The sequence below is a fragment of the Heteronotia binoei genome, chromosome 1, assembly GCF_032191835.1.
Source record: "Heteronotia binoei isolate CCM8104 ecotype False Entrance Well chromosome 1, APGP_CSIRO_Hbin_v1, whole genome shotgun sequence".
Classification (NCBI taxonomy): domain Eukaryota; kingdom Metazoa; phylum Chordata; class Lepidosauria; order Squamata; family Gekkonidae; genus Heteronotia; species Heteronotia binoei.
In genome coordinates, this window is record NC_083223.1 from 155,712,671 (window position 1) to 155,740,339 (window position 27,669).

Consider the following 27,669-nt stretch of genomic DNA (forward strand, 5'->3'; position numbering starts at 1 on the left):
AAGAGCTCTCTGAGCTCCTCCTACTTCACAGGGTGTCTGTTGTGGGGAGGGGAAGGGAAAGGACATTGTCAGCTGCTCTGTGACTCTGAGTGAAGGGTGGGGTATAAATCCAATCTCCTCCTCTTCTTACTTCTTCAATATATTGCAAGAGCTTTCAACCAATACACACTTATTTTGTGCTAAAGACAAGACTTATTTTGTGCTAGAGTCTCTCTATAGATATGATCTAATGCATCAGACTTTTAATTCAAAAAATATAAATTAAAGCCATGGCTATCTGTTGCATCTCTGGTACGGAACATAAATAACCATGGTGCAAGCAAAATGCACATAACAATGCCACATCTTTTAAAAGAGGTTTCCTGAATTAGTTAAAATACACTTTCCTAAATTAGTAAAAACCGAAGTCAGTTGTCTCTGATTGATATTTTTAACATTTATTTAAAAAGCAAAATGTATGTTCATTTCAAATGAAACAGTTAATGTTAAAGCATACAAACACAAATTGTGTACTAGCAGCATTCAATTGTTAGAATTTTCTAGAACTCTGCAGTGGAGTTTTGGCAAGCTAAAAACACACTGTAGCTTGCAACCCACTGTCTTCACCATAGTGCAGATAAAACAAAAGCTTTATAAAATTAATTGGTTAAATAAACTTAAATAAAGGTGTTAAATACAAGTCACTTGCTCAAAGGTTCTGTACAAAGATAAATGAATCTCGCATTATACAAATGTTTGGGTGGCTCACACCATACATTATTTTAATAGTTAAGCTTTCTATAACCATTTCAGATGAACACGAACTATACAAAGGTAACTGAAGTTGGAGTGAACTGATCAAGTGAGCTATGTACAAGAAGTGTATCTTTAGAAAAATCAGAACACTGGTTAAATTCAGGCACCATTTTTCTTGCAAATAAATAATCCCTAATGTTATTTCATCCACAATAGTGTTAAATCATCAGTGCTAATTTTTATAAACACAGTTTTGTCACTATTTAATTCTACTTCCTTTCTTATTGCTATGACAATGTTACTGTGGAAATAATCTACTGTACATACAAAAAATAGAGCACCTTTAAACATTAAAGTCTAGTTTTCTTTTATCTTACAATACTGAAACCCAAACTACCATAAATTGTTTTAGCATCTTCACTGAAATACCTGAAGGATAGAAGATAAACCCCAACAAATCCTTCTCTAGGCAAGCCCAAGCCAGAAGTATATTCTAAAATGACGCCAGGAATTGTACATTCATCTTTACAAACACAAATGTCTGCCATTCATTGTTTCCTTCAGATAAATATGGAGAAAGTTAGTAGTGGTTCACAGCCTTGTTCCAATGAATAGGGCTGGACAGAGTATACAGAAACATGTAAAATGGGTTGTGAATACAGTGAAAGTATCTTAGGCTAATTCAAATCTACTGATATTACATGGTTCCAATAGTGCTTTTCAGGAACTTGGCATCAGGCTTTCTTGTCAATAGAATTGAAAAACCACTCTGTAAATTTTCTTAGTTGAGCAGCTGCTGTTTGTGATTCTTCCTGAAGCCTCATGTTATCTTGTCTCAAATGATGAACTTCAGCTTGGAGTACAGCTTTGTCTTGTTTTTCCTAGATCACAAACAAAGTAATTGAATGACAGTTACGGCCATTGTGTTTTTGAGTGAGGTGAAAGATTTCTGTTTACTTTAATTCCCTATGTACCATGACAGCTTTGGAACTTTTACGACGATTCCCAACTTTTCCTGCCATGTTGTTCTAAAGACGGTAGCTTGCTGGCTAAACAAGATGAGACTGTATAAACCGGATTATATAAGAGAGCTATGAGAATGCAGTACACGGTTCAAAGCATACCTTGTTATAATCAAAAGATCACTATAATATAACAGAGCCATACATTATGTTAAGGAAACACATGCAGACTTAAAAGTACTTGCAATAAAACAAAGCCTAAGTAGTACTTGTAAATAAATGACCAGGTGGATGTTTTCTACCCACTGGCGATTGCTTTCCAACAGAAAGATCAAAAACCACACTGGACACTGAGGTGGAAACAATTTCCAAATACTACATATATGAAACGAGGGGTGGCCAAACTGTGGCTCGGGAGCCACATGTGGCTCTTTAGCATATATTGTGTGGCTCCCAGAGACCAAGGAGGAACTTAATGCAAGCTTAGTCTCAAGGAAGTGTGCTTAGCATTCGGACCTCAGTCAGCCTCTGAGTGCTGACCCATAAGTAGGTGACTATTTCTGCTGTGTGTGAAGTGGGGAAGGAAGGAGAGGGAAATAGGCTTGCAAGCTCTTCTCCTCCACCCACAGAGGTTGCCTGGAGACCTAGAGTAGGGAAAGAGAGTGCATGAGCTGAGGAAGTCACTGGAAGGAGGGACAGAATTAAAGAGGACAGTGCATGTTTTCCCGTTAGTTTCATAGCTCTTGTAGGAGCTGTATTTACTAACTTTGGTGTTAAGGCAAAGAAAGATGCATAATGTTGCAAACAATGGTCTGTGATTCATATGGCACACGTGTGTGCCAAAAAATAATTCCCTAACCTTTCCCTGTGTTAGTCTTATGGGGATTGTTATTTCCAGCTTTCATTTTTAAAAAAGCCTCCTTCTAGCATGGTTGTGTTGTAAAGTGCATTAAAAGGTAAAGGTAGTCCCCTGTGCAAGCACCAGTCGGTTCTAACTCTGGGATGACACTGCTTTCACAATGTTTTCATGGCAAACTTTTTATGGGGTGGTTTGCCATTGCCTTCCCCAGTCACCTACACTTCCCCCCCCCCAGCAAGCTGGGTACTCATTTTATTGACCTCGGAAGGATGGGAGGCTGATTCAAACCTTAACCCAGCTACTTGAACCCAGCTTCCGCCAGGATCGAACTCAGGTCATGAGCAGAGTTTGGACTGCAGAATTGCAGTTTACCACTCTATCACTTTGTGTAAAGTGAATACATATATATTTTATCTTTCTGTGTAAAGAAAGTGTTAAGAGTTTTAATAAAGACGTGTGTAATATTTGTTCATGTCTTGTGGCTCTCAAGATAAGCGACCCCATGGCACAGAGTGGTAAAGCAGCAATACTGCAGTACTGTGATCTGAACTCTCTGCTCACAACCTGAGTTCTATCCCAGCGAAAGCTGGTTCAGGTAGCCGGCCCAAGGTTAACTCAGCCTTCCATCCTTCCGAGGTCAGTAAAATGAGTACCCAGCTTGCTGGAGGAAAAGTGTAAAAGACGGGAAGGCAATGGCAAACCACCCCGTAAAAAGTCTGCCGTGAAAACGCTGAGAAAGCAACGTCACCCCAGAATTGGAAACGACTGGTGCTTGCACAGGGGACCTTTCCTTTCCTGTGGCTCTCAAACATCTGAAGTTTATTCTGTGTAGCTCTTACCTTAAGAAAGTTTGGCCTGTACTAATCCCATGAGCTTCATTAACAAGAGGCTCAAAATCTGCTGCAGTGACAAATATCTAGTGGCAATCTATGTGCTCTATAACCAGTGGACCATTTTGAACAATGTTATCCAACTGCTTCCCTGTATATGAAGGGAAGTGGAGAATAAGAAAGTGTCTTAACTAATGAACCAACCAACTGTATGAGGCTAATGTTTGAAATGGACTTGTAACAAATCCACTACGTGTAGACTCACAACAGATAATTCCAGGATTTTTAACTGGGTAACAAATCAAATTAAATGTGTCTCTGATTTTCTTACAACGGTTATAAAAACTATAGTAAATATAGTATGTACAAATAACTATTGCACAGCTTAATTGCTTGCGTAAATTGGACTACCTAAAAGTGAAGTTATTGACTAAGAGTTGGAACCAGTTTTCACCAATTCCCCCCTAGCATGCCAGCCCCCCACAACTCTCATGTTGCTCCCAGGGGTTCCCTGTACCTGAGAAGCAGCACTAGGGAGCATTTCAGGCTCCAGTGTGTATGTACATGGTTTCTGAGCCAAAGAAGTAAAAGTGAGCTAAACCTCCCTCTGCCTACAGCTTCTGCCTCCACAATCTACCCAGCACACACAGAGAAACTGAGGAGTGCAGGGTTGCATATATATATTTTTCCTTCCCTATTAGCCCCTGTACCACCAAGGCTCTTTCTCTTCAGCCTAATTATGGAAGTGAACTTGGCTTTGACAAAAGACTGCCCCTCAGACAGATCAGTTAGATCAGTGATAGGTAAAGAGAGGGTTTAGTATTTTCCAACCATGCACCCCTTTTGCTCTAAAAATCAGGCCCCACGGCATACACAGGCCCAGATTTAAACAAATGGGACTAATACTGTCATGTGTAGTTTAACCTTCAAATACTCTGGAAATACTGCTTAGTTCTTCAGGGGCAAAACTGCTCCAGAGGCACAATTAGCTTTAACTTTTAAAGCATTTCTACAAAGCAGCTATGTGCTCCTTTCATAGAGGTTACACAATCATTCCTTGCAACTGTTTGCAAAAGTGTTTTTGAAAGAAAATGTTATATAAGAAAGGGAGATGCAAAGAGTTTAAAAAAAAAAAAAAGACTGGAAGCAATTTAGATAGTCATGAGCAAATATAGAGGTATAGAGGCATAGAGCAAATATAGAATATCACAAGCAAATATAGAAGTATTTTCAGGCATAACCCATATGAAACATAATTTTTTCAATGTTTTCCTAACAGAGGTATTCATGAATTGCCTAAGAAAAAACAACATCCAGTCAAAGCTATTCTTTCTTATCTAGTATACAAGCGTAGTAAAATATTTTTTTAGAAGCCTATACTTTAAACACACTGGGCGATTCTATTTTCTTACAGAAAATAGCTCAATAAGAATGAGTTCAATAAGAATTATATTCACACACTGCTGTAGATGTGAAAGATGATCTTGCAATACCAAAGCAAAATATTCTATACTGAAAAGGGTCCCAACATTTTATAATAGAACATATCACCTAGCATAAATTATCACATGCACTGTATGGAACCAAAATGAAAAAGATGTTTCCAAAGGGGGATTAGACAGATTCATGAAGGATAGATTCATCATTGCTTATAAGCCATGGTGCCCAAAGGGAACCTCCACAACCAGAGTAAGCAAACTTTTGAATACCAGTGCTAAGAGGCAACATCAGGGTAAGGCTTTGGCTGTAATGCCTTGCTTATTAGTCCCTGTGCAAAACAGGATGTTAGTCTAGACAGACCACTGTTCTGCTCCAGCATGGTTGTTCTTAAATTCTGGAGCCAGAAAGCATAAACTACCCATCATGCAAATATTCACACTAATTGCTTACTTATATATGCATATAGGACCGGCATGCCTGCCAGGCAACCTTAGGCCATCGCCTATAGTGCACTGCCTTTGGGTGCAGAATTGGGCACCCCCCCATGTGACTTGCTCCCCACTGCCTGCCCGCCTGCCACCCCCAGAGATGCTTTTCGGATCAAGCCCAGGCTCCTGTTGCATACGTGAAAGGGCTCTGTCCTGCAACTCGAGGCACACGATCTCTGTTCAACCACATTTACTTCCAGGTAAGCGTGCCTTGAGGATTGCAGCCTGGCTGTGTGGGCAGTTGGCAAGTGGCTCGGCCAATCACTGTGGGAGTTGCCTTTCTGACCACACCCCTCTGTGCTTTCAGCGTCCTGACAGGGGGAGCAAGAAAAACCAGGCATGAGAGCTGGGCTCTCTCTATTCCCTAAACAAAGTAGTGGAAACACGAGGCAAGAAACCTTGATTCAGCTTTTGCCTTCTGGGGCTTCCCAAATGGGTGCCTGATTTTGGGGTCTCTGCAAATGAGTGCTGCTGTACCCCCCCAACCCCACTCATCTGTCCATGCTGCCAGAGCAGAGATAATTACTTCTGCTTTTGCACCAGGCTGGGATTAGCAATGGCCAAAAGGAGCTCTTTGTTTATCTGAATAGTGGAGGAGAAAAACTTGCCAGCTAAGGACATGTAAGTAGGGAGGGAAGAAATTCTGAAATCCCAGCAAGAACTGTTTCTATTGCTAGGAGCTTCATCCTCTTTGTTTTGTCAAATGAGGTGTGTGTGTGCTCCATATCTGTCTTGTAGTTTGTATTTAGGCGTGTTTACTCAGAAGTACAGTTTTTAAGAGTTTTATTGGTTTCAAGAAATTAGGGGTAGGGAGTAGGGAGGATAGAAAACAAAAGTACATATTAATCTTATTCTGCATAAAAATACTTTCAAAGAATATAAGTCTACATCTGCAATACTTTCTTAAAATACATAAATTGTCACATATTATTGTCTCTAAACTATGCATCATCAACATTTTGATATTTTATGTTATGAATCTTTTTGTTAAGGTATCTATTGGTTTTGACAGTTCCAATAAAGGCAATCTTGTAATACAAAATATAGGAAAAAAGGAGATATAAGTTCACACCAGAGAATCTTAAGAGTCTTGAGTGTCTATCCAGGCATAAAATTTCATCCAATATTTTCTTGCTTCTTCCTTAGATTTCCCAGCCAACAGCTGGGACAAAAAGTCCAGCTCTGCTATTTCCAGAATTTTTCCCACCAAGTCCATTCTCGTGGGAATTTCCTGAGATTTCCATTTCTGCGCCAAGAGAATCCTGGCTGCTGTGTTGAAATGTGCCAACAAATGTCTCATTTCTTTGGAATACCGGTAATCCTCAGGAAATATATTCAATAAAAACAATTCTGGTTTGAATTGAATCTGTGTCTTCATAATCTTCTGTAATAGTTCATGAACCATTTTCCAGTAGTCCTTCACCATCTCACATGTCCACCACATATGATAAAAGGAACCAACCGGTTTAGTACATTTCCAACATTTGTTAGACATATTAGTATAGATCTTACACAACTTCTGTGGAGTCAAGTACCGTCTATAAAACATCTTATACAAGTTTTCTTTAAAAGTTACTGACCTAGTTAATTTAACATTGAACTTCCACAATCTCTCCCATTCTTCTAATGTAATGTTGTGACCAAAATTTTTCGCCCATTGAACCATACAATCTTTTACAACTTTGTCTTGCGTCTTCATCTGTAGTAGATATGCATATAGTTTAGAGATTAACTTTTCTTGTGGGCCTAGAAATATTTCATCAAATGGGTATTGTTCTGTGTTGAAACCTGTCATCTGGTTTTTGGCATACCTAGATTCAACTTGCATTCTCAACCACCAGTTAAGAACATAAGAACATAAGAGAAGCCATGTTAGATCAGGCCAATGGCCCATCCAGTCCAACATTCTGTGTCACACAGCGGCCAAATATATATATATATATATATACACACACACACACACACTGTGGCTAATAGCCACTGATGGACCTCATTTTAATGTCCATATTTTCCAACTCCTCTCTAGTTTTCAGCTGATTATCTTTTCCCAACAAGTCATCATCTATAACTCTGATTTGGTTTTAAAAGATTTGGATGAGTAAATGCTTCCACTGGGGAGACCCATCTTGGAATTTTTTGATAAATTCTCATTTTTAACCATGACCACATATGATACAAAAATTTCCGAAACCAATGGTTCTTAAAATAGGAATGTCCTTCAAGTCTTTGATACCATAGATACACATGCCACCCCATAGTGAGATCATGTCCGTCTAACAACAATTGTCTCTTGTCATTCAATAATATCCAGTCTCTTACCCACAAAATCACAGAAGCTTTGTAATACAATTGTCAGTCTGGAAGGCCCATACCTGCTCTTAATTTGGAGTCTTGCAATGTCTTTAGTTTGATTCTAGGTTTTTTGCCTTGCCAAACATATTTGGTGACCATCTTATTCAATTCTTCAAAAAACCCATTATTTAGAAATACTGGAATAGTTTGATACAAAAATAATAACCTTGGAAGGATATTCATCTTTATTAAGGCTATTCTTCCCATTAAGGGTAAGTTCAAGTCATGCCATTTTTCCAAATCTTTTAAAATTTCTTTAAGTAGTTTATCATAATTGTCTGTTTTTAAATTGCTGCACTTATTTAAAATAAGTACACCTAGATATTTGATTCTTTTCTAACACAAAAACCCTGATTTTTGCTGAAGAGATTGGATTTGTTCCATTGTCATATTCTTTGTCAAAAAAATTTTTTTGTGGTAATTGATCTTCAGTCCTGCCCAGTAACCAAACTGTATGATCTTGTTTACAAGACAGTCTATTGAATCTATTGGTTGCTCTAATATAAAAACTAGGTCATCTGCAAAAGCTCTCAGTTTGTATTGTTCACCTTTTATCACTGCTCCCTTGATACTTGTATCTTCTCTTATTTGGTTGTTCAGTATCTCTAGAGAAAAAATAAAAAGTAGTGGGACAGTGGACAGCCTTGTCTTGTACCTTTTTGAATATTAATTGCATCTGTTAGTTCAACGTTCACTGTCACCCTTACTCTTTGAAAAGAGTATATTGCTTCTACTGCTCTCAAAAATTTTTTACCACATTCCATACCTTTCAATTGCTGTAACATAAATTGCCAACGAACATTATCGAAGGCCTTCTCAGCATCCAAGCAAATTAGAGCCAGTTGTTTTTCTGGATGAGTTTCATAATATTCCAAAATATTACAAACTGTTTTAACATTATCTTTCAAGTATCTTCTAGGAAGGAACCCTGCCTGATCTTGATGTATTGTAGACTGTAGAACTTTCTTCAAACGTTGTGCCAATACTGCAACAAAAATTTTATAATCCACATTTAAAAGAGAAATTGGACGATAATTTTTAATATCTTTCAAATCTGCATCTTTTTTTTGGAATTAAGGATATTGTAGCTTCTTGCCATGAAGCTGGTATTTGGCCTTCATCTTGAATCTTTTCAATAAGACGCTTAAATGGTAACAATAAAGACCCCTCATAGGCTTTGCAGAATTCAGCAGGCAGTCCATCTGGACCCGGGGCTTTGCCATTCTTTTGGGATGTCATTACGTCTCCAAGTTCTCTTATTGTTATTGGTTCATTTAATTTTTTTTGCTGTTCCTCTGTAAATTTGTTAAGATTATTTTGGTTAATGTAATCTTCTAAATCTGTTTTGTGAACCTGCTTATCTTCATATAATTTTTTTATAGAACTGTTCCATGATTTGACATATCTCTTGTTTTTGAGCTCTCTCTTTGTTATTATCTTTCAGGACTGAAATTATTCTTTTGGCTTTTTCTTTTCTCATCCTATAAGCCAACCACCTTCCAGGCTTATTGGCATGCTCGAAAATTTTTTGTCTAGCATACTTCAATTTTATCTCCGTCTCCTCCATAAGTAACAAGTTCAATTGGTGTTGTATTTCTTTCACCTTATTTTGGAATTCATGTCTTGTTGGTTGTTTTTTAAGATTCTTTTCAGCTTCTCCAGCTTATGACATTAATTTTTGAAAATTTTCAGTTCTTTCTTTTTCTTGATACTATATCTAATTGCAAGGCCCCTGAAATAAGCTTTAGCAGTATCCCAAACTACTTGCATCTTTACATCTTGCACTGTGTTCTGTTTGAAAAAGGATTTCAGTTCAACCTTAGATACTTTAAGAAAGTTTTTGTCTTTCAGAATTGAGGTATTTAACCTCAATGATCTTCTCTGTCATGGGTGCTGGGGACCCTGCAGAGGAAGTTGAGCCTGCAGAAGAAACTGTGCCCCTGCCACCTGCACCAGTGCCCCTGCCTCCTGCTGGAGAAGATCCCAGCCCCTCTGCCTCGTCCTCTCGGGTGGCGTGTGTGCGTGACTGCCTCTGTCAGGACCTCAGGGATCGGAGGAGGGCGGCACGCTCACAAGCAAGATGCTCCCTGAGCCCTGAGTTTTGAGAGGATTCTGGCCCTTCTAAGAGCAAGGATGCTTGAGTTGCAACAGGATCCTGGCTGCCTCTCTGAGCCAGCAATTAGCCCAAATGGGCAATAGCCAGCAGAGGGCTATATAGCTGTAGGCTTTGGGAGGAGGCTTGGTGGAAGCAACTAGTCATCTCCCTGACATTCTAGTATCCACTCCGGCTTGACTTTGGTTTCTGGACTCCCTGACTTTGGCTTGTGACTTCTGGACTCCCTGACCTCGGCTTCTGGACCTCGGACCTGTGATACTTGTACAGTGATTTGGATTTGGCACCTCGGACCCTCCTGCTTACTGGCTACAGACCTCGGACTGCCCCTGGACTTTGCCTGACCCGGCCCCAGCCATGACATTCTCATTCTTGTACCTTTGAACTTTATCATTACAGGACTATGGTATGAGATAACTCTTGCTTGAATTTCTGTCTCAACTAGATCTTTGACCAGATTTGTAGAAAGCCAGCACATATCGATTCTTGACCGTGTTTGGTGGCTAGGAGAATAGTAGGTGAAATTTTTATAATTTGGATATCTTGTTCTCTATACATCAACCAAATCCAATTCTTCCGCTAGTTTCTAAAAACTTATTGGTAATTGAAGACTTTTACTTTTGGTTTGTTTATGTGTTTTTTTGTCCATTTGTCTGTCAGAAACTGCATTAAAATCTCCTATTAGACAATATTCTACATATTCCAAATTTGATAGTTTAAGATGTCAGTCTTGAAATAATTTCTTTTGTTGATCATTTGGGGTATAAATATTTGCCAATAATTTTTTTTATTGTCCACTGTAATTTCCACTAATAGAATTCTTCCATCTTCAGAGGCATACTGCAGTTGTGGGTTGAATTTATCCTTAATGTATATTGCCACTCCCCTTTTCTTTTTATTCATATCTGTTGCTGTAAATAAGCTACCAAGTTTTTATTTTTCAGAAGATGTTGGTCTTTAGTTAAAATATGGGTTTCTTGCAAACAAATTATGTCCATTTCTATTTTTGTCAAATATCTAAAAGTCCTTTTGGCAGGAGAGTTGACTCCATTCACATTAATAGAAACTATTGAAGCCATTATGGATTTTGCTTATCACTATCTTTTTTATCTTTTTTGGTCTGCTGTCTTGTCGGATATCTCCATGGTTCATTTGGATTCTCTTCACCAGAGCTTTCTTCCTCCTCTTCATCATCCTTTTTTCCTTGCCTTCTTTTTCCTTCACTCTATCCAGAAAATGCTGAGCTTTGAAGATGGAGTTTATCCTGGACCTATTCTCCTGGTAAGGAAAAAGAAGGCCTTCCGGCATTAACCATGTATAGGTATTTCTCTTTTTCTCAGGAAATGTTAACGCTTGGTATTCTCTCCTTTGTCTCACTGGCCAAGGTACCTCTCTTAGAATTTTCACCATGTTTCCAGCTATCATCATATGTTTGTCTCTTGCTTGCTTCAAAATATCATCTCTGGTCCTCTTTCTTGTAAGCTTCAAGTGGACTTTGCTGGGTAGTTTGTTTTGTCTTGTATAACTTGATGGCACTCATCTAACTTGATCAAACTCTTCTTCCACCCTTTGAGGAGTCACCTGTAAAACTTCAGCCAAGGCTTCACTTAATATTTTCTGCAAATCTTCAGTTTTCTCTTCTGGTATGTTTTGAAACCTCAACATATAGGCAGCTCTATCTACTTCCAGCTGCAAGAGTCTAGATTCATGTATGTTCTTTTCTTTTTCCAGTTGTTCCACCTTTTGTGTATTATCTGTCACCTGGTCATCTAGTACTTTTAAGGGTTTATTGGTCTCTGCTGTCTGTCTGCTGTTCTCCAAAAGCTCTTGTTTAATCTCTGCCATCTGTTCACCAATATTATCTACTTTACTAGTCAGCTGTGCTATGGCAGTCAGTAAGGTGTTTTGTATCTCTTTCATGTCTCCCTGCATGGTTGTAAATTTCCCTAGCCCAGATGGAGCGCTGGGTAAAGATATTGGTGGTTTTCCTTCTCGATTTTCTTTTTTTAACTGTTTCTTTAAAACCAATTGCAGCTTTATTTTCCATTCTTATTAGAATAAATACACTCACAGCCACCAAGTCTATATGATGCCTCTTCAGATTTTGTTTTGGAACTCTGTGTTCCTGTTTATAACAGATAAGCTAATCTCCACCAGGCAATGCAGTTATTATGGAATGGTTTTAAAAGGAAAACAGCCTTCTAGCTTCTATCAACAATTTGTCATACCCAAAACAATAGTAGGACTAATAATAAGCAAAGACTTTTTAGCAAAACACGCTTAATACTACATAGCCAAAACAGTTCAATTCACTACAACAAAAACAGTTCACTATAGCAAGTCCTCTACCAATGATAGTTTAATTGAAATCCAAGTCACTACGGGATCTTCCAACTGCTTCAAGGTATAAATTTATAATCCAGGGCTGAATGCGCTATTTATAATCCAGGGATGAGATCAAAAATTAAAAATTAAACAAATAATCCAAGAGAAAAATAAAACCAGGCACTCCCAAAGAAGAAAGCAAAAAATAAAATAAAATAAGGAAAACTCCACATTTGATAAGCAAAGAAAGGAAGGGTGAAAAAATAAAGCCAAAGCCAAAAATATTCAAACCATATCAAAAAAATTTCAAACCATGAGTAAAAAGAGAGAGAAAAAAGGTAAGAGCAAAATTAAAAGGTTATATCCATAACATCCAATGTCAAGGAATTATAATCCACTTTAAAAATTGGCACACATATTCTTCTTTCAACCAAGGATCCTGTTATGTTTCATGGGTCAATATATAATGCCCACTAGAATTTCAAGGTCAAGTTGGAGCTCATATAAATTCATTCAGAGCACTTCAGTTTAAGCTTCAAATTGCTTTTTAAGCCAGCTGTCCTTCACATCCATATATCCTTACAAACAACTTTCCCAAAGTCAAAACTTTTTCCCCAGAAGGGAGTTTAAAACAAATCAATTAAATTCAGCCATCAAGTCTCTTTTGCGTTTAAAGATTGGTGTGGTTCTCCTTACGCAGGTATTATAGGTTTCACCAAGATAGGCAGAAACTTTTAGAAGCCTTGAAGGAGAAGGAGAGAGAGTTTCCCCACCCCCCTCTCAATCTTTTGCCTCCACTTGAATTCTGCTTCAGCCCCGGTTCTCCATTTCCCTGCTTGTCAAGAGCAATGCCTTAAAAGTCAGCAATAAGAAGAAAGAACACTTACAGACATAATAGTAGAGATGCAGCTTGACTTGCTATTGCAGAGTTGCTTAGATCAGAAAAAGGGAAGGAAAAAGCCGGCAGTCGACCCTTGAGCCATTTAAAAATGGCGATCGGAACAACGAGGCTTGGAGCAAGCGGGTTCGGGGGACAGCCGCCTCCACTGTCACCCCTGTTCAATCACTTGAGCTCCCTGCCTTCTAGGAACCTTCCTGGATCCCAGAGTCGAGTCACCCTTCGTGGGGGACCCCTTGAACAGTCCGATTTAGAAGTGGCTCTGGACGCGCTGGTCCGAGCTGCTCCTAAAGACGCATCACTGAAACCGGAAGTCCGTGTTTACTCGGAAGTAAACCTTGTGGTTTTACTAGAATTTAATTCCCCCCTTCCAAAAATTGTGTGCAGAGTTGCTGTCCTCCCAACCTGGCTTTCTGCATGTTTACGTTCAAGTAAACCCCACTGATTTCAGTGACACCGATCAGAATTTAGTCTTCTATGTATTGACTTGGGAATGGCGTCTGTGCATCTTAACGGTACCTACTCCTTTGTAAATGGGGGAGGGGGTTCATTAATCACTTTTAGCTCTGGCAACCTGCTTTCATACCCAGGAGAGGTTGGGTTTGGTTTGGTTTTCTGCCCATAACTTTTTCTTTTCTTTTACTGGAGGCTTCCTCCTCCTCACTGCTGCTTTCACTCCCCTGGCTGTCTGTGGAGGGGAGGCCAGTGGAGTGGGGTGGGGGCCTTGTCTAGGGTGTCAAAAAGCCTGGCATCAACCCTGCATGTATTCACTGCTTTTGACCATCAGGTCAATTACATATATTGTAAGAAAAGGCAATAATTAAAGATCACCACGGCAATCAACTTAATCCAATGAAGGAAAAATTGTCTCACTTCCTATCAGTTAAACCCTGACAGTTTGAGCAAGAACTCTGAAATCTGTCTCATTTTGAAGCAAAAAAAGAAAAACAAAAAACACCCCCCCAACACAAACACACACACATCCCTTAGTAAAATATGACAATGACCAGAATTCATAAATTAACCTACACTAAATTAGTTTCAATTATCCCTCCCCCCATTCCTGATTCCAGAAGACTTCTCCAGAAATGTATATGATTTTGTCTGTTTACTCATCCATAACACGTTATCTAAAAGGTTCATTTGTTAAATGGAACCTTCTTGGACACTTTCAGTGCAATCCTAAACAGAGTTACACTCTTCTAAGACCACTGAAGTAAATGACTTTAGTAGGCTGCAGCTCCATTTAGAACTGAAGTCAAAGACCGCTCTGACCATCAGAGGCTTTCTGAGCTCTTTCCCAGCTTTACTATATGAGCTGGAGATACCAGAGCTGAACCTGGACCATCCTGCATGCAAAGTATATGCTACATCTGAGTAACAAACTTCTTGGTGTAAGTATATCTTGGGAAGAAATCATACATGCGTAGATACAACTTTTTATTGGGGTACACAGTTTTACCTTCCGAAGATCTGTTTGCAACTGTCGGAGGATCACTTCCAGCTGGTTTACTTTTCCAGTCAATGTGGTAGGGCTATCTTCCCTGAAAAATTAAATGACACTTAATTTGGGCTTATTTTAAAATATCCTATTTGCATCCAAATAAATCAGTTCAATGCAAAATGCAAGTGAACACAGAATGACAGATATAATCTCTGATCCCACCTTAAGAAATTAGACAGGTGGCAAGGCAACCAGAGATGTTTTTTTTCCCTGATAGTGGCATTTCCCCCCCCCCCCCACTAGTGACACACACTTCCTCTTGAGGCTCATTTGGCACCTATGTTGGTTCCTTTTAAACCAGGCCAAAACGTTTCTGTTTATCCATGGTTTAAGTAAGGTATGATCTTTTAACACTATTTGCTGGAAACTTATTTTTAACTGTTAGAGGACTTTTTTAAAAAAAAAATGGTTTATGTTTTTATGCTGGACTGGGGTTTAATGCTGGATTTTAATTAATATATTTTAAAGTTTGGTTTTTATTTTATTTTGTAAGCCACTTGAGGCAGAGGTGGAATAAAATTTCAATCAATTAATCAAAAGAATGTGTAGAAGTCAGGTAGAATTTCACACAAGTGATGCCTGAAGCATAACTAAGATTGACAGTAGCTGGCAATTGGTGAGAGGCTGGGAGTAGGCTTCCCAATCCCCAGGTCCCAGCGGGGGATTCCCCAGTTTTACAGGCTTCCCCTCGCCCCCAGCCAGCTGGCCAGCGAGGAAAGCTCCTCCTTCACAGCCACCTTGTACCTCTAGATCTTGGGCAGGACCTGCAAACAGGTCCAGTTTTAAAATGTGTGTGTGCCTTTAAATTGGAGCAGGAAGTACTTCATGGGGAAGGGTTAGCAACAGCAGACCTGGTGAGAATGCAGCCTCTGTTTGTTTTGCTTTCCTTTTGGACAAGTGAGTGTGTGTGTAAAAGAGCACCGTAGCCCCTGTACTTTCCAGACCTCGTTGTGGAGGCACCAGAGACTCCTGCTTTGTTCTACTGCTTCAGACCAAGACGGCTGCCCACTTGCACCAGAGACAGTTAAGCATGTGTGTGAGTGAGAGAGAGAGAATATGGGGGGAGGGGAGGGAACTCTATTATTCCCTGTGGAGACTTATTCTCATAGGAAATAATGGAGAATTGATCCGCGGGTATCTGGGGATCTGAGGGGGGGCTGTTTTTTGAGGTTGAGGCACCAGATTTGCAGCATAGCATCCAATATCCCTCCCCAAAATACCCCCCAAGTTTCAAAAAGGTTGGGCCAGGGGGTCCAATTCTATGAGCCCCAAAAGAAGGTGCCCCCATCCTTCATTATTTCCTATGGAGGGAAGGAATTTAAAAGATGTGTGGTCCCTTTAAATGTGATGGCCAGAACTCCCTTGAAGTTCAATTATGCTTGTCACACCCTTGCTCCTGGCTCTGCCCAATGTCTCCTGGCTCCACCCCCAAAGTCCCCAGATATTTCTTGAATTGGACCTGGCAACCCTAGTTGGGAGGCAGGGACATGGTGATGTCCGTCAGAATGACATGTTATGTCACTTACTGGAAAAACCCTGAAGTGATGTCATGCTTCTCTAGGAATAGTTGGTTTTACCACAGAGTTCCCAGAAATTAATAGAAAGGCATGATATTACTTCTGGCTTTCCTCTGGAAGAGACATAACACTGTCATGTTGTTGTTGGTTTTTTACTTTTTCTTCTGCCCTCTACCATAGCAGCAGCAGTCAACAAGAGCTGGGGTGGGAGATCCCCAGCAGGTAACTGGCAACCCTAAATAAAAACACAATATCACTATTAAGGTAACATGCAAACCAATATGATTATGTTTTTCTCAATGTGTAACGACTCTGTTAAATGCTGTCATTAGAAATGTTAACAGTAAAAGCAACATAAAACAAGTTGTAACTCCAATCACAAGAAGTACAAAAATCACTCTTGCCTGGTGGTTACTTATAACCTATCACTAGAAACCCAAAGTGGTCCTTTATGAACCAATTACTTTTCTTATAAACAAGCAAAATATAGTCTTTCAGGCTGTGTCCAGACTGCTGGCTCAGGCAGCAGTGTCCTGACCTGGAAGTGAGCCCGCAGAATCAAGAGCACCCTGGAGCATCCAGATGCCGCACAGCCTGCCGCTGGAATAGGGATGGGCCACCAGTGTCCTGGAGGAGCTTCTAGAGTGCTCATGTACCCATCCCCTGCTCCCTGGGTGCTTCTTGCCTGTCCAGATGGCTATGGAGGCACCTTAGAGGCGCTTCAGCGATTTGGTACCACCGGTAATGGTACCTTTTTGAGCTGGCTAGCTTGCAGGTAGGGATGGGTTGAGGGCAGGAGTGGGATGGGAAGCAGATGTGTGCATTTGGACACATGTTTTTTTATCTGCCTGCTGTCCCTGGGGCGGCTTAAACTGCCAGTCTGGATTCAGCCTCAGTTTTCTTTCTCTTTGTTGAGTCCTGCATTGCCAAAATATTAGACTGTGTAAACACTTCAGGAAAATAATCTATATTTTCACTTAGTAAGTGACATATATTGAGATATTGCTGTATAGTTCAATTAACCATTTTTGACATCACTTATTGAGAAGAAATTAAATTACTGTTTGGAAAAAACTACCACTGTGCTGTGGTTCATCTAAAGCCTGGCAAAGTTAGGCTTTTAAAAAATTTAGATGAAGGTATTTCATACACATAAATTAGCCATACTAATTAGATAAGGTATGTGGATTGCTTTTACCCATCTGAAAAAAAGACCACCACCAAATGTTAAAAGAGGTAAGCACAGCTCTTCACTTCTGTATTTAGTATGTTTCTAGGCCTGTTTTGCTACTTGGTGGAAGGTGGCATCACCATCATTTCCCCAACCATGTCCAGTATGACTGCTATTTCTTTTCAGGGAATGAGTTAGCCACTGTGATACAGATCATGGCAAGCAGAAAATCTGATTAGAGATGTGGTCTACATGGCTGCCTATAAGACTATTTAGAAGTTTTAGTTTCTTCCAAGTGCAGGTTCAAAATTGCTGCTGAGTCATCCAAAACAGTATGAGAAAGGCATCTGCCTCATACATTGAAATGTTTTGGTTTTGCAATAGTTTTTTCTATTCTATGGCCTTTTAATGAGCTTCTTGAGTCCTAACCACTTTCTGACTCTCACTGGTTATGATTTACATACATCTGACTTTCCTTAACTGAGGATTTCACGGCTCTGTTGAACTCCTCAGCTTCTATTTCCCCCCTTTTCAACAGTATTTTGCTGATGGGGTTTTTTGAAGGATGTCAGACGACACCAATGTTAATGCAATGGAAATGCTTACAGTTATTTCACAGGCATGATTTCCTTATAATTCTTATAGGGCAAACATTCTTTAGCTTTAGCAACTCAAAGATTCTCATTTTGATTTCAATTTTTGTAGAATGCCCCCCACCTCACCCCAGCCTTTATCTCTTCCCACACTAGTGCCTATTAAGCACTGGACAAAGCAAGGAACTTCCTTGTAATAACATAAATGGCTAAACAAGGATGAGAATGGAAACACTTTTAGAAACGCTTATAGAAATAGACCTACATCACACAAAACTTGAACTTCTGATATTCAACTGAGAACTGTCATTGTTACTGTCTACTACTGTACAGTCGTGTCTATATCATTGGGGAAATTCTATGTGTGGAAAATAAAAGTGAAAAACAGTTCAGTTTAAGACCTGAGGAAATTATGATTGTATTAGGTCTCCACGTCCTTGATGCCAGTCAGCCAATTAGAGTTCCTAGATCTGAACTACGGGATCCTGGCAACACAATTTCTGACCAAGTGCTCTTAAGTGATTTGGAAATGAGGTGATGGTGTGTAGTGGCGAGTTTAAAAGCTCATCCCCTTTGACAGAAGGGGAAGTCAATTCTATCCTTTCTCCAAGGCTGCCTTTTCCCCTAGAAATGGTTTTCATATTACCTTGACAGGCATTAGAGAGGCTTGCCCTCCATGTCTTTACATAGAATTCATGGACCCCAGATTGAAAAACTCTGTCATATAATATTTATCTGAAATACCTCATAGAAGATCTTCTCAGGATCATAACAGGTATTTGAAAATATATTTAGAGAACAATTCCATTAGTTTCCTCCTGAAACGCACACTAGATTGTCAGAACTATTTATGTTCCTGACAAATTTCATAAAATCATTTCTTTAGTATATGAACATTTTCTTGATAGAACTTTCAACAGTTGATTAAAAACCCTCATATTTAATAATGAGCAGACACCTTATCTCTTTCCTACTGAATCAGCTTTTTATTTCTATTGATATACATTCTTAGCATATGTAATAATCAGAATCAGAGAGGTGTACATTCCATTTATCTTGAAAATTCATAATTTCAAAAAAGAGTTAAAGAAATTTTGGCAAGACAGAGTGAAAGAAATTTTGACATGAACTTGTGTTGATCTTTACTTCAGTACACAGGTATGTAAAAAGAGGTATTTTAACTAATTTAAATACATTAAATCAAAAGAACAGGGTTAGATCTTCGATGTAGTGGTTAACTGTGCAGACTCTAATATGGGAGAACTGGGTTTGATTCCCCACGCCACATGTCCCTGCTGAGTGACCTTGGGTCAGTCACAGTTCTCTCTGAGCTGTTCTTTCAAGAGTAGTTCTCTCAGAGCTCTCTCAGCCCCACCTACCTCACAGGGTGCCTGTTGTGGGGAGAGGAAGGGAAAGGAGATTGAAAGCCACTCTGAGTGAAGGGCAGGGTATAAATCCAATCTCCTCTTCTTTTATCTGATGAAACTATTGATAAAAATCATTGTGCATATGCCTTAATCTAACAACATAAATCACATTCACACAGGAATCTCTAAAACGTATTTTCTTTAACAAAGCATGTATTTATAAGAATTGTTGTGCACCTTGTAATAATCTATTTTTGCCTAATAAATATATTGTGGCGGAGGAGGAAAGGCAGGAGACTAGTGGGGCTGTTGGGGAGAGCGGGAATCAGCAGCTTATGGTGGTGCTGATGGCCCAAAGAGGCTGCAGGGTTGCAGCTGGAAGAGATAGGGTGGGAATCGATGGAGGAGAGCACAGAATCGAGGGGCGGGGGAAGAGCCAGTCTGTCTACTCACCGAAGAGACTCCCTGCTCCGCTATGCTTGTTGGTGGCCACAAGGAGCCTCCCTTCCTGCCTGCCTGGCCTCTACCCTTCTTCAGCAGCACTCATGGCCCAAAGAAGCTGCATTTCATGTAGATTGGTCAGTCAGTCGGTGGGCTGTGGGGGGAGCAGGAAGGCTCTGCTTGCCACTGGGAATGTAGTCCCACTCTCATTCCTGTCCATTCCCCCCCCCACCCCTCCCGGGTCAGGCTAACAGCAGCTTGGGGAATTTATTTTAAATGGTACTTGCATTAAACAGTTCCTTCCTCCTCCCCACCCTCGTCAGGCTAACAGGGAGTTTATTTACATTTGGAACTTGCATTGAAAAGTTCCTTCTACTTGGGACTCAGATAGGCTACCTACCCAATCCCCAGGTCTCAGCAGGGGATGTTTTGCAGGTTCCTTCTCCCCCCCCCCACCCTGGTCAGTTGGCCAGCGGGGAGGGGTAAGTCTCCACTTCCAAAGGCAAGAAGATTGGAAACTTTTTAGAAGGAATGTGTGTGCCTTTAAGAGCCAGGCTGAATAGGGGCGGAGCAAGTTGGCAGAACAACATGTCCGCTTCCAGTGATCTGCTAGAAAGTAAGGGAACAAATCCAGCACAACAAATGGAGTTTTTGTTTCAGTCTTTTCAGAAGTCATTTGCACAGCGTGAAAAGCAAACTAGAACCTTCCATTTCCCTGCGTTACTCTGAAGAACTTGGTTGACTATACAGCAGATGGTTACATTCAACAACTCTGAGTAAATTGCTCCAAAAAGATCACAAAACTGTAGGACTGCAAATTGTTTATTTTGGCTGTTGTGTGTGTGGGGAAGAAGAGATGTGCAGCTGCTGAAGGAATGAGGAAATGAAGGCTATATTCAGGGGAACTGCACTGCTGTATTTTTATATATTTATTTTAGGGAATGTGAAAGTCTCTTGGCTCCACCCCCAAAATCCCCAGATATTTTCTGAGTTAGATTTGGCAACTCTAGACTCAGGTGGCATCACTGTGGTTGCTAAGCCATTCCCCATGTTTGTGGAGAAGCAGGAAGTGAACTGGTGTGCAAATTTCTGTCTCTACCAGATGGAGAGTGCCCACCAAGTCCTTTAGGTTGGAAACTTCTGAAGCTATGGATTAAAAAATTCAAAACTGCATGTTTGGTAAAATGGAGGAAAAATCCAAACACAAAGGCAACAGGCTTTAACCAGAATACAAATGGAAAAAGGGGAACACAGGAACTGATACAGTTATAGATTTCCGGGGGGGGGGTGTTAAAAAAGTTTGTTTTGTTGGTATTGCCCAGTTATCAGGGCTTATTGATTCAAGGAATGGTACCTGGTGCCAACTGCCAAGCCTTGCCCAACCTTCTGTGGTAGCTGCTGGGAACAGACACCAAGGTAACTAGTAGCTTATATAGCAATTGGATGTGTATCATTAGCAAATGATTAGCACTGTATGAAAATGGACAAGTCAGAAGTGATTTATGGGGACTCAGTGAGGATTCTCTTTAAATATTATGTCATATAACACCAACCAGGCAGAAGCCAGCTCTGAGCTAGAAGTGCTATTGAGGTTTTGCTGCAGTTGACCACCCACTGAAATTTCAGTTGCAAAGCCAAAGATGAACAGCTTAAGGAAGCAAGCTAAATGGCTGACTGTCCTCCCCCCATCTGCAGGATACTTCTGTTAGGTCTGCCTGGCAAGGCTGAAGTCACTGGGTACACAACCCTTTTGCTGTTGGCCAGATTCAGAGCAGTTGTCTGGAGTTTTTTCCTCAACCAGAACACAAGAAAGGTAACATCTGCCATTTGTCTTTCTTTACGTCCCCCATGTGCTTACACTCCTATCTCTTAACCATGGGCCTTCCTATCTTTAGCCTGCAGTCTTAGTATCATGTACAAGTTCTGAAGCTATTCCTAGACTTGAAGGGAACAGTAAGCACACATTTCAGTTAGGTGTCTTTAGTGACATTTGGTGACATTTAAATAAGTGATTGTTGGTGTTCCTCATGTATTTAAGGGTGCATATCTTGTTGAATGGAACTTGAGGTTCTTGCTTTTTACCTGAGTTTTGATACCCTGTTCCACTGGTTCCTATAACTGTACTTTAAAAAAAAAATAAGATCAGGTACTTGGATGGTAGAGTGTTTTCACAATGGCAGTCTTGGAAGCAAAGTTTAGTCCTATGTTGACAGAGAATGCTCATAGTAGCACAAATCAATTTAGGCATACTATACTGTGTGCTGCTGCCATTTTTATGGTATGTAAATTGTGTTATGTCAAAAGCTAGCGAAATAGTCCATGCTTTTCTTTCTCCTGTTTGGGGACAAACCTTTCACCTTGTGGTTCATATGTGTTAAAATTCAACTTTAAAACACTGTGCAGCATATTAAAAGCAAACTAGTGTGGGTATAAGAACATAAAAGAAGTCATGCTGGATCAGGCCAATGGCCCATTCAGTCCAACACTCTGTGTCACACAGTGGCCAATATATATGTGTGTGTGTATGTATACATACTGTGGCTAATAGCTACTGATGGACCTCTGCTCCATATTTTTATTCAATCCCCTCTTAAAGCTGGCTATGCTGGTAGCTGCCACCACCTCCTGTGGCAGTGAATTCCACATGTTGATCACCCTTTGGGTGAAGAGGTACTTCCTTTTATCCATTTTAATCTTACTGCTCAGCAATTTAATTGAATGCCCACGAGTTCTTGTATTGTGAGAAAGGGAGAAAAGGACTTCTTTCTCTATTTTCTCCATCCCATGCATAATCTTGTAAACCTCTATCATGTCACCCCACAGTCGACGTTTCTCCAAGCTAAAGAACCCCAAGCGTTTTAACATTTCTTCATAGGGAAAGTGTTCCAAACCTTTAATCATTCTAGTTGCCCTTTTCTGCACTTTTTCCAATGCTATAGTATCCCTTTTGAGGTGTGGTGACCAGAATTGTACATAGTATTCCAAATGAGACCGCACCATCGATTTATACAGGGGCATTATGATACTGGCTGATTTGTTTTCAATTTTCAATTCAATAAGTTGCAGCCTACTATAAAGAGCTGATGATTTTCATGTGTTGATTTCATGTCAGTATTGTAGAACTTTTTAGAGAAATTATAACTCTTCTGCTCTCCTGATATTTAGTGGGTAATTTGCTTTGAGGGAGTATCATCCTGTTCTACTAGTTGCAGCTGGACAAGAGCAGCTTGTGCCCTGTGACTTTGTGGATACTCTGTTGTTTTCACAATTGCCACAGTTCCACTTTAAAGGAGGCTGACTTCAGATGTGTTCTTGAAGCAAGCATTTATTCCTGTATAGGGACCTCCTAAGCAATACTTTCTCTAGGTTGGGGACTTCTGTGAGTAAAAATTCTACTTTGTGAGCTGCTGGCATTAAAGTTAAGAACATAAGAACATAACAGAAGCCATGCTGGATCAAGCCAATGGCCCATCCAGTTCAATACTCTGTGTCACACAGTGGCAAAAAAAAAAACAGGTGCCCTCAGGAGGCCCACCAGTGGGGCCAGGACACTAGAAGCCCTCCCACTTTTGCCCCACAAGCACCAAGAATACGGAGCATTACTGCCCCAGACAGAGAGTTCCAACAATATGCTATGGCTAATAGCCACTGATGGACCTCTGCTCCATATTTTTATCCAATCCCCTCTTGAAGCTGCCTATGCTTGCAGCCGCCACCACCTCTTGTGGCAGCGAATTCCATGTGTTAATCACCCTTTGGGTGAAGTACTTCCTTTTATCCATTCTAACCTGAGTGCTCAGCAATTTCATTGAGTTTCCATGAATTCTTGTACTGTGAGAAAGGGAGAAAAATACTTCTTTCTCTACCTTCTCTATCATATGCATAATCTTGTAAACCTCTATCATGTCACCCCTCAGTCAATGCCTCAAGCGCTTTAACCTTTATTCATAGGGAAAGTGTTCCAACCCTTTAATCATTCTAGTTGCCCTTTTCCGGACTTTTTCCAATGCTATATCTTTTGGTGAGCACTTCTGTGATTTCAGAGGTATGGCCTAGTATGCAAATGATGGTGTTGTCAGAGGTGTGGCCTAGTATGCAAATGATGATGATGTCAGAGGTGTGACCTCACATACTAATGAGTTCCCGCTGGGCTTTTTCTATAAGAAAAGCCCTGGCACAATCTGTTATCTGGTTTCTACTCCAGTTTATCGGACACACATACAAAAATACGTATCTAGTATGCAAAACTGGTGTATCTGATCTCTGGCCACTTAAGCATATTTCTAATGCTATAGTTAAGAAATACTACAGTTTCTAATGCTGCAGTTAAATGGCCTTGAGTCCTGCCCAGCACAGAAAGGAGTGGGATAAAAATCTGATAAACAAACAAACAAATCCATCCATCCATCCCTACTGCCAGATTGCCCCATGACTCAGATTTGGCATGTGAATTAATAAATTGGGTACAAGGATCATAAGCCAATGTTTGAATTCTTAGGCGTGTCTCAGACCAGTGAAACTATGCCACCAATTATACAAACTTAGCACAAGGGTTATATTCTCTCTGTGGAATTTTAGACATTTCTCCAAAGCCATATAACAAACCACTTTTGAATCCTTCTTGTGTTGCAGGAGTTGTTTGCCTTGCAGGGCATGAGACTGCTGTTTGACCAAAACCTCAATGGACATGTGGTGCTAGTTGCATTATTTGCTACACTGTTGCTGAAGTATTAAAAATGCTTTCTCTATCTCCCAAAGTGCTGGCTCTTGGGCATACTTACAGTCTATACCAGGGAGCTTTGTTCATTTTAGCTCGCCATCATATACTATATAATTGGGTTTGCAAATTTTAAATTGCATGTATAGTGTATTAATTTTAATTGTTTTAATTATCTGTTGTGACTGGCCTGAGCTTGCTTGTGGGGAAGGGCAGGATAGAAATTCCTTAAATAAATAAAGCAACTACAGGTTAATACTTTGCAGAAGTATTTGAGTCCTGTTAATACTTTACAGAAAAGATGAGTTTTGAGGAAGGGTTTCAAGAATGTGACAGAGGTAGCATCACACAAGTGTACCAAGTATCAGTGGTGTAAGGGAAAAAGGTCAGAGTTGTTTGCTGGAATAGGAAACCTTCAGATTGCTGAGGACAGGAGAGCTGAACAGGCAAAGGTAATTTGCCAGGGATTTATCAGAAATTTGATATGGTGATCTATTAGTCCTGTACATTTTGATTACTTAAGGACAGGGCTTTTTTGTAGAAAAAGCCCAGCAGGAACTCATTTGCATATTAGGCCACATCCCGTGACACCAAGCCAGCTGGAACTGTGTTCCTGCTAAAAAAAAAACCCCTGCTTAAGGGGGAAAAGGTCCCATCTGACTTACATACCCAGTGGTATCAATGAAGTCTTTTCCATGTGTTGGACTTGCATTCAAAGGTAAATCTTGATTATTCTCCAAAGCCTGCACATGCTGCATGTCATTTAAGGTGCAAAAAGATGCCACCCTTTGATCTGGAAAAGCAAATAAAAATATTCTAAAGATAGCTGTGTATAAATGATTCCAGTATATAAACCCAATTCAAGAACTCTAAGGCATGTTCTTTTTATCTGGATCAGTCACAGACAAGGAAGTAAGAGTCCGTATCAGAGTTTGTTTTTTAAAAACACCACCACCATATGGACTTCCAACATATATCTGAAAGCAATCTACTATACTATAGCCTTAGCTCTACATATATCAAGAAGATAAAACAGGTTGTTTTCTTTATTTCATGCTATTTGGTTTGGCTGAAATTTACAGAAAATTGGAAACCATGACCAATTTCACATTGTAATTAATAAAAATGCAGGTACTTTCCATGTAGGGAAAAAACCACCTCAGTTTCATAAAAAGCTACAGAATCTAGAACAGCAGAACTTATTTACTGTGCTGCTATACTTAAACATACTGCTTACGTAACTGGTTGCTTGCAGACTTGAAGGTCAATATGCTAGTACTACATTATGACCTCTACTTTTAGGTAAGTAAAGAAGCAGGTTTTTAAAATTAGGATTTTTATGTACCTAAGATTCACATAATACATGCTTGACTCATTTGGAAACTGAGCTACATGGTTTCTCTAAAGGACATGCAGTATAGCAGACAAAATATACCCAAGGGCTAGATTATGTCACACAGACTGGTACAGAATATGAGTAAATGATATTTGAGCTTTTTCCATGCAAAAGGTTTATTTCACAATAATAGAGATAATTCATTTATGCATAGATTTTCCTAGACAGTCCACAGGCTTCTACTGGTCCTGGCCATAACATGCCTAGTCCTTTCACCTTGCAAAGGCCCAAAGCTTGCATATAACCATGCAAACGTGCAAACATATAAAAACATAATGGAAGGTTTTAAAAAAATTAATATCTAACAGTCATCTCCAGACCATCACCTAGAAACGAAGTGCGATGACAGACTGGCCCAAGTTCTTCGTCAGAGTCAAAATCTGAAATAAGATTTAGAATGTTCCTATGAACAACAGAGTACACTGAGCTAATTTTGGAATAATGTAGCTGCCATCTGTGTGTGAGAGAAAAGTTTTTGGAATATTACTTAGCACTAATGTTTACTGTGCCATCCCTCTCAAAGAGGTATTTTTCATTGTTAATGTATCATGATACCTTCTACAACCAATGTAAGGATGAAAAAAACATGACAGTTCAAATAGTTATAAAATGAAATGCAGAGAAAGACTGACCCACCATTTTAAGACATTTCTATTCATAGAAATTTCTCTTTGTTGGATTTCCATACGGTCACATAAAGGGCAGTAAACACTGCTAACTGTATCCCTATTAGCAGTTTGTACTCTCTGATTTTAAATCACAAGTTCATATGGGCTGCTAAGACAAGAAAATTTCACACTTCACAGGCATCATGGGTAGAAGCTCATTATGACAGCATTAGGGAAACTAAAAATGAATGTAATTTTCTCTGGAAAGTAACACATTCATAGCAGAGAAAATGTTCTACAAGCATTTGCATTAAAAGAAAAATGGAGTAAAAAATCAGATTTATGTATTATAGATTTTAACCTTTGCCTATATTTTTCACTACTGTTAGAGGATTAGAGAAGATGTAGTTATATATTTTTTCATTTGCCAGATACATTATTTTTTAACTTCTCGTCCCTCTGTTCGCTATCAATATGTACAGTTACTCATTTTGAGAATATTCAGTTGAAACTACAAAATTATGTTAGATTTTTATCTTGTAAAAGTGTTGTAATTTTACATCAGCTAGCATAATGTGAACTAATCAGATATACTTGAGTATTGCTGAATAAAATCTTCTAGGTAAGCAAAACAGTTGTTTTATTCCTAATACAATGTTCCATTTTAATACAGGCTTCTCAACAACAATAAAGCATTACACTTTAAAGTAAAGACAAACTTTTTACAATTTTTTGTGGACTGCAGGGTACATAGGCCTGTTTATCACTTTGGTGAAAAGGGAATAAGCCTAAGGCAGTTCTGCCTGCCTTATAGTTAGTAGAAGGAAAGTGTTTCTTGCAGGGCATGAAGACTGCCTTGTGCTGCCTGCCTTCTGTAGAGCAGAGTGGTAGTAGCAGTCTTTTCATCTGCCTTTCACATTCAGTGAAACAGGCCAGCTTCCTAAACTTGGAGAAGGGAAGGAAAACCATCCCCAAGTGCATTCACCATGGCTTCCTGCGAGTACTTTCCCTTGCCTACTCAAGTAGGCGGACTAAAGTAACATAACTCAGGCAAACAGGCTGTACTTTTACATAAACGGGAAAGCCACCCTCAGGTCACTGAGAAGGTTCAACTTAAAAGCCCTTAAAATAAAAGTATTTTGTATAGCATCAGTTCTTAGTGTAGAACTTTGGGAATATAGGCTGTTGGGTGGAGCAATATATCTACTTAATCTGCATACTGGGAGGAGTGTATGTCATGAGTTAACTCAGGGAGTTAAAGCATGAGATTTAGTCATTTTCAGACCTCATTTTGGACAGGAGCAGAGATCAGAGAACCTCTACATTTTATTGTCCTCTTTCTTTCTTAACCAC

The 27,669-nt window shown here is 39.7% G+C and overlaps 1 protein-coding gene across 4 annotated transcripts in view; it reads right to left on the minus strand.

Annotated features, from left to right (window-relative positions):
• Nucleotides 1–411: 411 nt before the first annotated feature.
• SIPA1L2 (signal induced proliferation associated 1 like 2) overlaps nucleotides 412–27,669 on the minus strand; it is a 206,822-nt gene continuing 179,564 nt past the window's right edge. For 2 of the 4 annotated variants that reach the window (XM_060242960.1, XM_060242946.1), the window contains 4 exons: nucleotides 26,035–26,088; nucleotides 24,982–25,105; nucleotides 14,465–14,546; nucleotides 412–1,616 (listed from right to left, as the gene is read on the minus strand). In XM_060242960.1, the coding sequence (XP_060098943.1) occupies nucleotides 1,470–1,616; nucleotides 14,465–14,546; nucleotides 24,982–25,105; nucleotides 26,035–26,088 (407 nt within the window). In that variant the 3' untranslated portion in view covers nucleotides 412–1,469. The remainder of the gene's footprint in view (nucleotides 1,617–14,464; nucleotides 14,547–24,981; nucleotides 25,106–26,034; nucleotides 26,089–27,669) is intronic. The other 2 variants (XM_060242967.1, XM_060242953.1) reach the window with 1 other exon arrangement.